This window comes from Aptenodytes patagonicus, chromosome 2 (genome assembly GCF_965638725.1).
Source record: "Aptenodytes patagonicus chromosome 2, bAptPat1.pri.cur, whole genome shotgun sequence".
Classification (NCBI taxonomy): Eukaryota; Metazoa; Chordata; class Aves; order Sphenisciformes; family Spheniscidae; genus Aptenodytes; species Aptenodytes patagonicus.
This window is the reverse complement of record NC_134950.1, coordinates 151,638,898-151,653,326: the sequence shown is the minus strand read 5'-3', so window position 1 is coordinate 151,653,326 and position 14,429 is coordinate 151,638,898. Positions and strand designations below refer to the sequence as shown.

At 39.9% G+C, this 14,429-nt stretch overlaps 1 protein-coding gene across 2 annotated transcripts in view; it reads right to left on the bottom strand.

Annotated features, from left to right (window-relative positions):
• Window positions 1–14,429, bottom strand: part of SPAG6 (sperm associated antigen 6) — a 38,103-nt gene that overhangs the window by 20,203 nt on the left and 3,471 nt on the right. The window contains exons 1-4 of one of the 2 annotated variants that reach the window (XM_076331681.1): window positions 11,850–11,886; window positions 9,261–9,322; window positions 6,068–6,234; window positions 2,328–2,511 (exon numbers count right to left, since the gene is read on the bottom strand). In XM_076331681.1, coding sequence (XP_076187796.1) covers window positions 2,328–2,511; window positions 6,068–6,234; window positions 9,261–9,322; window positions 11,850–11,866 — 430 coding nt within the window. In that variant the 5' untranslated portion in view covers window positions 11,867–11,886. Of the gene's footprint in view, window positions 1–2,327; window positions 2,512–6,067; window positions 6,235–9,260; window positions 9,323–11,849; window positions 11,887–14,429 lie in introns of those variants that run through there. The other variant, XM_076331680.1, reaches the window with a different exon arrangement.

The following is a 14,429-nucleotide window of genomic DNA, read 5'->3' as shown; positions in this document are numbered from 1 at the left end:
AGTCTTGATTTCTCAGAATGGAAGCCTTTTCATGGGAACATACACCGCAGATCCTAGAGAGCAGCTTTACCAGGTCATGGATGGAATTTCTGATTAAAAGCAGGGAGACCCTCCCATTGCAAACAGTTATCGCCGAATGCTGGGAGCCTTTGCTTGCATTGAGGGAGACAGAGGTTCACATCCTGCCTAAGACAGATCGGGACTTTAATCCGTCTCCCACATACATCCCAGACATATGCCCTAATTATTGAACTTCTCTTGCTGGGGCAAATAAGCCTCCCTACCCCCCAGTCTTTTCAGGAGAGAAAAAAAAATCTTGTCTTAATGTTGTCCCAGTTTGGAACTGAAACAACTTTTGAAACTGAAAAACCTTTCGTGGGTGGGGAAAACCATTTCACACCCAACTCTATTTTTAGAGTTTAATCTGCAATATGTGTCCACAGACAGTCAATGACAGAAAATAATAACGGCCAGATTTTGTCAACACAAGCATGTGAGTCTAATCCAGAGTTTCTTGAACAGTAAACACCAGATGTTGGTAAGAACAGGTCCATCTATCTTTGTATCCCATCTCCAACAATATCCTGTTGCAAAGGCATGCTTGTAGGAGTGTAAGAAACATACCATGCACAGTGATCTTTCTTCAGTAGAACTCCTCTACTTTCAGTAATCATTTTAGAGACTTCCTGTGACTGTGTTATAGAGGAAGGTAAATCCCCCAAGTTGGCTGTAGCTGGGCAGAGGAAGAACAATTTTTTTCATGTTGTTTTGGTTTGGTTTGGGGTTTTTTGGGGTTTTTTTAACTGATTACATCTAGGGATCTGTCCATGTCCTGATGCTTGCAGCTTGGTAGCACTTGCAATTTCAACCTAATTTCTGAAAAAGCTGTTCTTATTGCTGGCATAAATTGACACAAGATATGCACCCATTCACTGTCAGTGAATAAATAATTCATAACCATGGAATAAAAATTTGTACAAGGAGTTTGTTGCCTTCACTACCCCCACATCATCTCCATCTTTGCAGACAATGCCATCACAGAGTGAACTGGATCACCCTAAAGATCAGCCAGCATTCATGCAGTGAATAGCATGAAGGGCAATCAAAGTGAGTCAATATTGATTTACTGACATAACAAAACTACAGAAATGTTTATGTTAAGAGTAACACAGACACACACTTACACTACACACATTTATACAAAGGAACACTTTCAAATGACACTTAAACAAATATCTTTCAGATGGAAGCAACAATTATTTTCCACCAAGGGTGGGATTCAGACCCGGTGACCAAAGGATAAAAGATCTTTAGCACACAGAGGTGCCCCAAGAATGAATTTGTTCCCCAGAAAAAGCAGTCCGTTAGGAAGGTGCTGACAACCTTGGAGTCTGTTCCAGTAAGTTAACCCTCTCTCTAAGTGGTAAGGGGAAATCCCCCATGCCTTCTGCAATCCAACACTCCATATTGATTAAAAAAAGAAAGAAGATCACTTCCAAATTCAGTCTATGCACATTTTAAAGCCAAAACCAAACATAAATGCATGAGTTAATGTTATGATCCTAGAATAAGTTTAACTTCAAACAATATGAACACAAGCCATTTCTCCCACTCTTTCCAGCCAGCAGTTTCTTACCTCAGTTCTTTGATTCATAGCTCTAAACTTTTACTTGAACTATATAAATAGCTGGTAAAAGAATTATCAACCACGTGGATCAACTTTTAAATAGGAACGTGACACTGCCAGTGAGTTATACAACTGCTTGTGAGACAGCAGTGAACTGCTCGATATCAGATTCCTAGGATCTATTCCTGACTCTCAGAGAAGAGTGTGGTCTACTGGCTAATGATAACATAGTCAGTGCAATGAATTTGGCACATTTATCCTGCAGGCACTGCTGCAAGCTGAATGAAACCTGGTTCTGCCCAGGCTCCTCCATTTTGCTATGTATATAAAATAAGAACTAATGTTGAGCAAAAGAAACTTTGTTCCACAGTAACAGTTACACAATACATAAAGATTCTGAAATCTCTTCATGAAGGAGAATAAAACAGAGTGTCCCTTCCCGGCCATGGGCCCAATGCATCTCCTCTTAGAGCACCTCTCATAACTGGGCACCGCAGGTGTCAGATACGCCAGTTTCCCACAAAAGGTACAGCATTGTCAGATTGGTATAGTTAGAGTAGGTTTTTATTCCAAAATTAATTTTTTATAACAGTAGAGAAGAAAAAGCATATTGTTCTATTTATGAACATTACAATAATGCAATTTATTGTAACTCTTACATAGCATTAAGCTGAAAGATAACACATGTGAAACTTGTTACCTGAATTGTGTCGGGCAATATACCCAAGTGCCCAAGATGCAGCTTCTTTGACTCCAGGGTCAAAATCTTCCAAGCAAATCACAAGCATTTCCAGTGCTCCACACTGAACTATTGCCTGAGCTAGCTGTGGAGAATGTTTACCAACTGCTCTTAGCACAAATGCAGCTGCTTTCTTGTAGAAACGCTATACAAATCAGAAAGAAAGAAAAAAAAGCTTTTACTAACATTAAATAGTTCAAAGCATAATACAGTACAGACATGCATAAATTAAACTTTTTTAGTAGCAGCAATATCTCATACAGATCCAAATCAGGACCACCAGACATCACACAATGAACCTTACAGTCCTTCTTTGAGACAGCTCATTATCTAAAATTTGCAGTAAGTGCATAAACAAACAGAAAAAAATGAGAGGGCTGAGAGGATATGGGGAAAAGATAATAGTCTAGATAAGTCTGTTTGTTTAAGTGAGTAGTGAATGATAAGAGCTGCAAAAACAATAGCTCTTAACATATTTAACCAGATTACACAGGTTATGCAGGGCAACCTCCTAAAATAATTCTACCCATCTGTGACACTTGCAAGGTTTCACAATTTCTAACGTATATACCCTCACAACATCTCTATGAGAAAAACATTGTTTACATTTACAAACAGGAAACAGAGGCACAGAGAACTAGATCCAACAAAATGGTTTAGGATCTGAATCCTGAAATGTCTAAATACTGCCTAAGCCCACAGTTAAGATCCTGAAAACCCATCCCACCAAACACCCACACTGGATGACCCTCAGTTTTGACCAGGCAGCCTGTGATTCTATTCCTGCATGTGTCCAGAAACAGCTCACTTTTGACAGGACTAAACAGCTTGGCATCTCTGTTACAAGTTCAAGCGAAATCCAAGCACTTGTCTCAGTTCTACCCATCTCCCTCAGTGCTGGACCAAACACATGTTTTGAGCATATATATGACATACGATGCTGCACATATCATGGGGTTCCACGTGAATTACGGTGGTGGTTGTGATTTCTTCTAAAAGCAGAGTTAAAGTTTTCCCCCAAAAAGTCATATTTCAGTCTCCTCCTGCAGTTTCATAGCTATCATTGGGACATGGAAGCTGAAGATTAAATTTCTTCCCCTGCCTTGCAGTTTCAAAATCTAGAGCCCAGTTAAAGCACTCTGGCCACAGACAACTGTGTTGGGAGAAAGACAGTTCAACTCCCTCTTGAAGCCACTATGCAGCAATGAGTGCAAGATTCATTGGGACACAAATAATCGACTGCTACATCCACGTGCCCGAAGTATGCTTTCCAGCCTGGCACTTGACAGATCAGCCCTACAGACTAGCTCTAGAAGGCTCTCTGTCTGTGTGCCTGCTGGCTTTAATCTCATTCCAGGATGCTTGATTCTCCCCTCCTCTGCACAGGGAGCCCGGGCACTTCACAGTGCTCGATTCCTAATGTCAAGGTACCCAAAACTTAAAACAACACAAAGCCCACATCCCTTTTGGATCAAGTCCAGAGAAACAACGAACCACGTGAGTGCTTTTGTGCATCCTGTGAGGTTCCCAAACACCTTTGAAAGTCTGATCTAAAGCACTAAGGTATGGCAACAGAGGAGCATCTGCAATGGCTCCACAGGAAGCAAAAGGGACGCAGGCCCACTCCCTGGCCCTGAAGGGAAGCAACACAGCATACCACGTCCACCCACCTAAACTCCTCTTCCCTCAAAGCGCAACGGCCTCATCTATACTACTGGAAACTGTCCCCACCTTGTGCTATCTCCTAAACCATGTCCAGGCATTGCCGAGTAGTTTGATGGTTGGCATTGGCTAAAACCAACATTAACAATTAAAGAGCACAGTCATCTTCCAGTGCTCAAACACATGCCTTAACCCTGCTTAGTTTACCAGTACTGATATAATTCCTTGATGCCAAAAATCCAGTCTTCTAAGTTAAGGCCTACAAGCAGGTACATTAAACATAATTTACAAGCAAAGCATTAAACATCATTTAGGGGGAACAGAATTAAAGGGAAATAGTACAGACAAATGGTCAAACACCTAGCTAATGCAAGTTACTCTAAGTTTTGCTGAACTCAATGGAGCTATAGTTGTTTACACCAGTCTATGTCTGTGCAAATATGGGTATGTTATTTCTGTTAAGTAATTCTGTTCCTGGCAAAGAAAAACACTTCTTTGTTTTTATTATTCAAAACACATTTATTTACAAACAAACCGTATTACAAACAAACAGGCACAGTCAGAACACACTGTAAAACTGTATTTTGCTCAGTTTAATTGACAAAACATTGATCTGGGATGTGACCCTGTAACTGTTCTCCATAAATCAGTAGAATCAATACTTATTGTGTGCTCAGAGAATCTCCTCCTTAAATATAGAAGTTGATACATGAAGAGTGGAATGGAAACATATCTCGGTTGGGTTTTTTTTGCCTATGGGAAGTAACAAACTGCATGCATTGCTAAACTCTGCATGAACTGGATAATGAGTTTCCTTCACCTGCCCTCAGTCACCAAGGCATAGTAGGCTTTCCATGACCTCACACTAATCTTGCTGCTGCCCCAAGTGATTCTGAATTACAGCCATCTCAATGTAATGACAGAATGGGCAGTAACATGGAAGAGATAAATCAGAGTACTCAAACTAATTTAGTGAGGGCTTTGAGTTGTAGCAGGGGGATAGTGTCCAAACCAAAATAGGGGATAGTTTTGGTCCCCTTCTTCCCTTAAAAATAGAAATAAAATAACAAAAACAGTTATAAACTTGTCTAACTAAAACCTTAACTTTCTTTCCATACTATACCAGTTTCTTTAGCTTTTCTTTTTTTAAGATTAATTGTATAGGCAATGACCTATATGCACAAAAAAAAATACGAGTACTTACATTTATGTTTTCCTGAAAAGACTGAAAATGAAAATATATAGTTTTCCAAATTATATTTCCATTGAAATCCTACTTCTCCTAAATCTAATAAATCAAAACTGCAACCTAAGTATGGCTGTGATATCAATGTACTTAACTCTCAGCTGTCTCTTTCTTTTTCCAGTTATTAGGAACCTTATTTGAAAGTATTTCTGTTAATCTAGGTTAGGATCACTGGAAAATCAAAGCTGGAATATACGCAAAACCTGAAGAAAAATTGCAAGAAGGGAGAAAGAGACCACCAGATTTATTTGCATTGCAATTGTGACTACACGTTTGTTTGTTTTTGACAAATATGAAGATGAAAACCTTTCAGTATATTTTCCTGTGTCAGTGGTTTGATATTTCTCATGCTACAGATTTCCAAAAGGCTATGTTTGGAGATATTAAATATTTCATTACAGAAGTTCAGTTTTTTTATATGTATTTTACAAGTGGCTGGTATTGTCCACAAATCCTAGTCAATTATCACTACAGCTTTCAAATTGTCTCATTTTAAAAGAGAGACCTTTTATAAAGCATCACTCAACATTTTAAAAACATAACAGTGCCATGAATATATTTCCTATCGTGCACTAAAAGGTAAGATGATATTTTAAAGTCAAGCTGATTTGAAGTCAAACTTAGGCACACAGTACACATTGATCTCTCAGGGGTTCAAACATACACGCTGCCTCTGACTTCAGTACATTTATTGCTGTATTAGAATAACAGCACATAGCTGATACAGAAAGATTTCCCTTGCCCTGTGCAATAGAAAAAAAAATGATTACTTAAGAAAACAATGATGCCTTACATTCTGCTCAGACAATGAACACACAAGCTGTGGAAGAATGTCTCCCTTCACGACGGCCTCTGCCAGGTCATCATTATAATTGGCAAGTCTCCCAAGAGCCAAAGCAGCAGTCTGTTGAATAGTTGGGACGACATCCAGCAAAAGAGGTCTCAGCAAAGACATTACACCTGAGTTACACCACGAAGAGAAAAGCCCATTTGGTAAGCAGAAATTTTTCTAAACATTTGCCTTTATTCATAAAAACCTATTAAATTAAATTACTCTTCCAGGTAATAAGAACTTGTAGGAAATCCAGGTGTTCCACTGAAATGAAGTCGGCACTTGGATAGCACTGCTGATGCATAGCAATGTTTCTGCCCATTTTTCATAAGTACGAAACACTTCTGAAATATCAAAAAGTCACATGTAGAAATAAGCTATATTCAAACATCTATAAAATACATGTCTTCAGGTATACACAAGAAAATAAGGTATATTCAAACATATATAAAATGCATGTGTTAAAGTATGCACAGGAAACTATCTGGAGGTCCTGGTGATCTGACATTGGCATGTCACTCATTCAGCATGCCAGCAGAACCTCTGCGTTGAATTACACCAAATTACATTTCATCTATTATAAGCAATGATTGATTTGGGGACCAATATCCGTAATATATTACACTCCAGATAGAAGAGTTGAAGATTTTCTTATCAAGTTATTATTTATGATGTGTTTTCACTGATGAGTCCACAGTGTATCAGTTAAACATGAAAGAATATGAAAGTCCATTCCCTAAGGTGGTCTTACAATACATACTTGAAATTATAGGTGAGGTAAGCAGCCGTGACATGAACCATTAGCAGTTATGGCCTAAGAAAGTCCTTACATGAATAAACATCTGGCTAAAAATAGGAAGAGTAAACTTTCCATTTTTGCAATAGGAGGGAGGAGGTCACGGTGCAATTCTGCAGGCCTCTGTGTATTCATCAGTGATCTGGAACAGCATGAACAGTTAAGTGAGACTTTGCTGGTGACTCAAAGTTATTCAAGGTAGTACCAGTGAGGGAAACTGTAAGGAACTAGAGACTCAATGACTGGATAACAAAATGGCAAGTGAAATGGAACACATATGGGGAAGCCAATCCCAACCTCACATATGCAGTGATAGACCCCAAACAGATCACTACCACCCAGGAGAAAGATCTCATTGTTAGAACAGACAGTTCCATGGAGATACCAGCTCATTGCTCAGTAGCAGAGAAGAAACTTTACCCACAGAAGTATACAGAGCACTCAGGATTATCTGGAAAGGAATAGAGGCCAAAGCAGAGACCATCACTATGCTATTGTATAAATCTATCCTACATTTAATACCCTCCCCTAGAGTAGAACTGAAAAAGGTTCAGTGAAAGGCAACAAGGATGATCAAAGATGACCACTCTGTATGTGAAAGCTCTTCCTACAGTTAAACTCTTCAATAGGGATATAGATGAGATCCACACGGTTACATAAAAATATGATTTGTAAGGTCTGGGAAGGGAAAATTACTTGTATTGCAATTCTTTGAAAGTGCTGTCCCTGTACCAGCCAGCTGCATGAATTAATACTTCTGAGCTTTATACCTCAGCCAGAAAGCAATGCTCTCTGAAGATGCAGAAGTGCTACAACAGAACACCAAACACTCTGAGCTACAGTCAGAAATCTCCATATCAGCTGTCTCAGTTCTTTCCACTACATTTTTTTGCTAACAAAGATAAAGATTAGCTGGGTGACTGTGGAAGAAAGCAAGACTTCCCTTCTCAAGGGCTCGTGTGGTTATAAGCACTGAACAAAGGTCTTTTGGTGCGACAGTCCCACAACAGTGGGATCACTGCCTAATGGCAGATGACACCCAGGTGTTGAACAGGCACACCATGACAAGGAAAAGCTGAGCAAGGAATAGTCCAAAGGGATGGAGGCTATAACAAGTTACATCCGTAGCATACTTCTGTATAGAAGAGCACTCTGAAAAGAAAAAAAGTAAGTTGAGCAGCAGTGTAATTCTCACAGAGAACATTTATTTTAAATTAAAACCAAATTGCTCCCAGCAAGAAGAAAATAGCCTAATAATCTACACATGGCTCAAAGAGGGGGGTGGGAGGTGTGGTAAAACTAACCATGGAGGCCATGCTGACCACTAATGAATTTGTTCTGGGAAGGTCAATACTCCAGACAGAAGCTGCACTGCCATGAGAGGTAGGGCCTCCCAGGATGTCACAAGTCAAAATAACACAGGTCTCAGGGGGGCACGCAGTAAAAGTAGAAAAGTGAAATGAAGTTATGATGTCAAATAGCACTACAGAAGCACCAAAAATGGCTCTAACATGCATTCATTGAATGCGTACATGTAGAACCTATGGAAATAGGTCTGTAGTATAGCTGGGGTCTGCTTGCACTTCTGTCAAAGCCACTGGGAGCTGAAAGAGGCCTCCTGTGTACCAACAGACAAAAGCTAGATCCTCCAGTATTGTAAGATCAATGTGAATTAATTTAGCGCTTTGCAGAAATCACTACTTCAGAATGTGGTCATCATATTGACATCTTCTCACAAACTCTCCCAAATAGCAGGTATGGTCTCATTAGCAAGTTATGCTTCATATCAAAATGCACTAAGTACTTTATATGACAAATTAAAAGTAAAAACAAATAAACATGTCAGTTGGAGCCAACCCCGTATATCATCTATAGCGAGCTATCTTCTAGCAAGTCACCTGCACCCTCTATGGGAGGGCATTTTCTTGCCCTTCCCTCTAACATCAGTTGCATGGTCAAACAGCTGCTGAAATTCCTAAGGGGACCTCATGCTGTTCTGACTCTATTTACACTCAAGGTATTTCAGTAAAGCAGGAACAGTTAGGAGTAGTACACTTGTATTTGGTGTACAGATAGTACATTTGAGCCCTTAACTTGCGACAATATGAAAACAAGATTATTTAATAAATTAAAAAAAGAAAGGGGGGGCAGGGAGAGAAAAAAATTAGTTTTAGTGACATAAGAGACTGTTAGAAGTGGTTGGGGGAGAAGGAAACTGCACTTCAGTGTGCAGTGTCCTGACCCCAGAAAAGCCAAGAGCCTGATGGGTGGGCCATTCAACCAGGATGTGGCAGTCAGTTCAATTCTGATTATGGTCTCAAAATCCAGTGATATTTAAACAGACTAGAATCACCTTACCCAGGAGGAATCCATGAGCTAGATCCAGACCATGTGACATGTTTCTGGCCTGCATAATATACCTAGACACAGCAAAATGTAAAACCACATTTAAGAAAGTTTACATACATATGCCTTGAGTTGTCCCAAATATGAGATTCATATCATTTGTATTTTCAAGATTAGCTGATACAGATTTCACTTTTAGAACAGGCTAAAAAGCCTTGAGCCTGAAAACGCTTCCAAGCAGCATGCCTCCCCATGACCAATACCATTCATTTCATTGTAGCATAAGCCATGTAAAGCTTGGTGATGACATTTAAGTGTCAGCACAAAACATTTTACTGCGAATTGTTTTAGCTGATGAAACTGAAGGTGAGGAAAGAGATGAAAAGTGAAATGGGAGTGACTGTTTGAAGAAAGGACACAAGATGCTAAAACAGGATTGAAAAAAAAAAAAAAAAACAGTGAATGGATGGTTTAGAAATAATAGAAACTGTGCTGATCCTCAAGGAGACTATATTTTCCCAAAGTGATGTCTGAATGTGAGAAAAGACAGTGAAAAAATAATTATCATTACAAGAGCTTTGGAGGAACACGAAAAAGAAAAATCAATTCCTGTTGCTGTACAAGCCTTATATTGACATCAAATTAACTGAGAATTGAGAGAAGTGTATAGGCCTAGATTATGCCTGTGCATTGAACATAATTAAAAGCTTCTACCTCTACTTCCCACCTTCTCTAAAAAGTTTCTTTCTCTGCATCAAGATGCTATCCATCATCTTCTGACTACTCTGCAATACCAACTGCTTGAGGAGTTTTCACTATTGTCATGATTTTTACATCTTCAGCAAACCGAGTATTTCTTTCTTTACAGCACTTAAAAAATAAACAATTAATTCTGAGAGTGTGAAAACAGCTACGTAGAGATTATGTGGTCTCCACTAAAACACCTACAGGAAAATGAAGATGTCCACCTTTCCTTCTATGACTTTTGAAGACAGTGCTGGAAAGGACAGATGTGCCTAACACAGGAGGAGGCTTTCCTGTCCTGGGCTCAACCCAGCTCCTTCTCCCAGAGATAGCTGTATTTGGTGAGCTCCTTTACTTGATCTCTTCCTTTCTTTTGACTGTCCTGTCTACAGCAAAGTCTACCCCTCTTCTCCAAAGAGTTCCAAGCCAGGATTCCTATCCGCATTTTGAATTAAATTCAAATTTATTTAACATTATCTTAGAGCAGGAAAATAGGTAAGAACCTTCCAACAACTTCCTTTTACCTCTACCATTCACTCAAGTGAACAGGGCCATACAGAGCAGAGAGTAGCAGTATCTTGTAGGAGAACTCTTTGGTCTTCTTCTAAATAAGTCTGTTGTGACAGAAGTAGGAAATTCATTAACTCTAATTCAAAGGCAGCAACACAGAAAGTAAACTACAAAATAAGGCATTTAGACCATTGGACTAGATTTGTTTTGGAAGAGTTCCCACTAGCAACTCAGAAACAGGGTAACAAAGAATTACTGCCAAATATTCTCTCTTGCATTATGGAACCTTGACTGACCTTGGGCAAGGAATGATTCCCCTTTCTATCCTCAGTTTCCCACTCAGATTTGTTTCAAAGAATGACACGCTTGAGGAGTGTGTATTAAGGGTGATTCAGCTTCTAAAGTGGAGCCTGATGCACTTTCTTTTAGCAAGCAAGTGCTGGCTGCTGCCTATCTGGAAAAAAAACACTCAGGGCAGCAGCAGGTTCCAAGTTTTTTCATTCCAAGTTTCTGTAGCCAAACAGTCAGCCACTATTCTGAAGATAGCAATCTTTGGTCATTTTGATTTCTTGGGGAAAACCACCTGGAAGTCATGCAGAATCCCCCTACTCTCCTCCCACACCCGCCAAACCCTTGTCAAACCTGACGAGTCACAAGTCAGAGAAATACCACTCTACATTTGAAATTCTCTCCATTTCTGCACCTGAAGATGACCATTCCCACCCTACTCTCCTTCCTTAAAAACAAAATTTATATATGTTTTAAAATGTAAATGTGGAAAAAAGTCATTCTACACTAGCGTTGTCTCTGGACACACTCATCTTGAAGATGCTGTCCTTCTAATTTATGCTTTGGATCAAATATAATATTGCCTTCTCATTTTTGTGTGCTACCCATTATACTAAGAATATTCACCAAGCTAACATTAGCACTCAAACATTCATCACATCACCTTGATTTTTCAGGGCTCCTGATGTCAAATTCAGCTGATTTAACAAGGAAATAAGATGGAAATTTATTTCTGCCTCACCCCAACTCCCTATCTTCAACCACCCTTTCCTAGAAGCAGCACAGCAGAGAGTTTTAAGTACGAGACTTAAAACAAATTTCCCAGAACAGTGAGAGAGAGAACTTTCACATTCACTCGTCTTGACACAGCCTCTTCCAGAGACGACATGGTACATACATCTCAAGCACATACTCAAGCGTGACTCACCCCGAGAAAGGACTCCTCACTGTGACGGTTCCATGCACAACACAACTACAATCCTTCAAATATCAAAGGGAACATAAATACAGTTTGGTAACAGAGACTCTGGGTAATCAAGTAATTCATACAGCAATTACCAGATGGTGTGGGACATAATGCAGATTCAGTTTGACAGCAGGGCTGGAGATTTCTGAAGGATCGAGGAGCAGTAAGTTTCTCCTCCTTAAAAGCTGATCTGGCTGATCATTTCCCAGACCCTGTTTCTGTATTAACAGAGCAGAACTAATCCTGTTCCAAGAGGACTGAGTTTCTGAAAGTGCCCCTCACAGGGCTAGTTAGTGGCCACCACACAATCCTTCACAGACACACCAAAACCAAGGTGGTCACAAGGAGCTGCTTCTTTTTAACAGCCAAGATGAGACTTTTTCAACAGTTAAGATGAGACTGAAGTTTCTAACAAATTCTGACTTTGAAATTTTACTTGCAAATCTCCTCCAAACAGGCCAGGAGGCTGAGAAGAGGAGGAATCCTGGAGCAGTTGAGCTTTCAGTTGATTGAGTTACAGAAAAAGCCAGTCCTCCAGCTTCAGCTGCATTTACTTTCTCCTTCTCTGTCATCTTTCTGGTACTTTCCTTAATACACAGCCTCCTTCTTCCCTTCATCAGGCACCACCACATCATCAAGCCTTAGGGAAAGCCACTCTCCTCACTTCATCTACTACAACTCCAAAGATAACCTTTTGCCTTTCATGTCACGTTGCATACTTCTCTCCCACTTCTCCTCCCACTAAAGCTCAGCAAAGCTTTTAATTCAAAATAAAAATAATTTAAAAAAAAAAGTGCATCCTTCACAAGAGAGGGTGCATAAACCCAAACGTTGAAACCGGCTATATGGGGGCACTGGAGTCTGTCCATGCATATCCACTTGCAAGGTCCAGATAGGGCAAGAACACAGATGCTTTAAGGGAGCAGCTCTTTTTCTGCACAGCTGACTCGACAGCCATCCTACCTACACACCCGATGGTCCCAGCAGGCTTTCTACAAAGCGATGTGCTATCAGAGCACATTCTTTAATATTATTTAAAATGTGGAACTACATCCTGAAATCCCTTCCCAGAGCCTGATCCTCCTTACACAGGGCCAAGTGTCCAACTGCCACATTCAAAATAGGTACATTTAAAATACATACACTAGAAAGAGAAGTTGAGAAAAGCATGGGCAGAAAGACTCAATGTAATTGGATGAGGGAAATAAATTTGAACAGCCTTTTCTCAAAAATAAAGACTCCTAAAACCACTCCAAAGATTTGGAAATACAGCTTTTAAAGCCTGTCGCCAGTGGAATAGCTCTGGAGCCAGGAGAGAACTAACGCTCATGACATCATCCTTTACCTGCATAAAAACAGACCACAAAGTAGGAGATGATCTGCCATGCCACAAGGGTTTGTGATGGAGCCCTAGTCTGACGCAGACAAGCCCTGCCCCCAAGCTATAGCCTCTTGCCAACACAGATTGTGAGGAACAGATACAGGAGAAGATGCCCAGAGGTAAAAGAGGAGGAGAGGACTCGGTCCTGGAGTATAGCTTGTATGCTGGAGTGTAAGGCCTCAGAAGTAGCTTGACACCAGGCAGAATGGAAAGGAAACCTGGGCTTAGGGTTGTGGGCTGATGGAGTCGGAGGACGGTTGGAAGAGATTCACTGGGAAAGGGTCTGCCTTTACACTGACATTTTGGAACTTTCCTGGAACTCTGCAGACTGGCCAGCGAGTGGGTAAGGCAGAGGAACAGAAGTGGAAGTTATCTGCCTGAAATGATAAAAATACCCCAGCAGCAATGAGAAGGGAACCCAGGTGTGCAGGGTCCCAACACACAGAGTCCCATGGCAACACACAGGCTGCTAGACCACACAGCTTCAAATTTCTTTTTCCATGTTCCAGACTCAGCTTTCCCAATGACTTCCACAGCCATTATGCTTAAGAATGTGATCAGCCCCAAGAAAGGGGTTAAAGAGGTGATCTTGTAATATCTTTAAAGTCAAAGGCTAAGTTGCAAGACTAAACTGTTTCTTAATCCCAACGATATCCTTAAATAACTTACAAATTAAAAGCAACGATCCCACCACAAGCTCTAATGCAAAATAAATAAATAAAAATTTAATTCATGAGAGAATACAAAAATGAATACCCAGAAGTAATTCAAGTCTTATTCTGATACATTTATTAATGCTGAATTGTAAATGCCTTTAAAAAAAATCAAAACAAGACGCTATTTTAAAGGGACTATTTATTTACAGAGTGCTGCACTTCACAAGGCAGATGAAGAAAGAAGAATTGGGCCCTCAGTGACTACCACTCTTAGAAACATACTGGAACCAGTTCAGATTTTCTCCTAAATTTTCTAAAAGACAGAAAGCTGCCTAAATCTCAGTGCAAGAAAGAGAGCTCAAGTTCATCTGCCATTATAATTGAAAATAGTCTGTTTCTAGGATTTTAAATTTTGGAAGTGTGAGGGGGTGTGGAGCTCAATAATGCATTCCAGTACCAAACTTCATGAGCTGTAGCTGCCAAATGAATAGATTTCTTTTCAAAGAGTATGTTTAAAACCATTACTATCAAAGTAGCTTCTCCCATTAGTCAGCAGCCCTCCAGAAAGGAGATTTCATAAATTAATTGTCTGTCATTGTTCCAAGTATATATTTACTAAACGGAAAAAGTTTAGG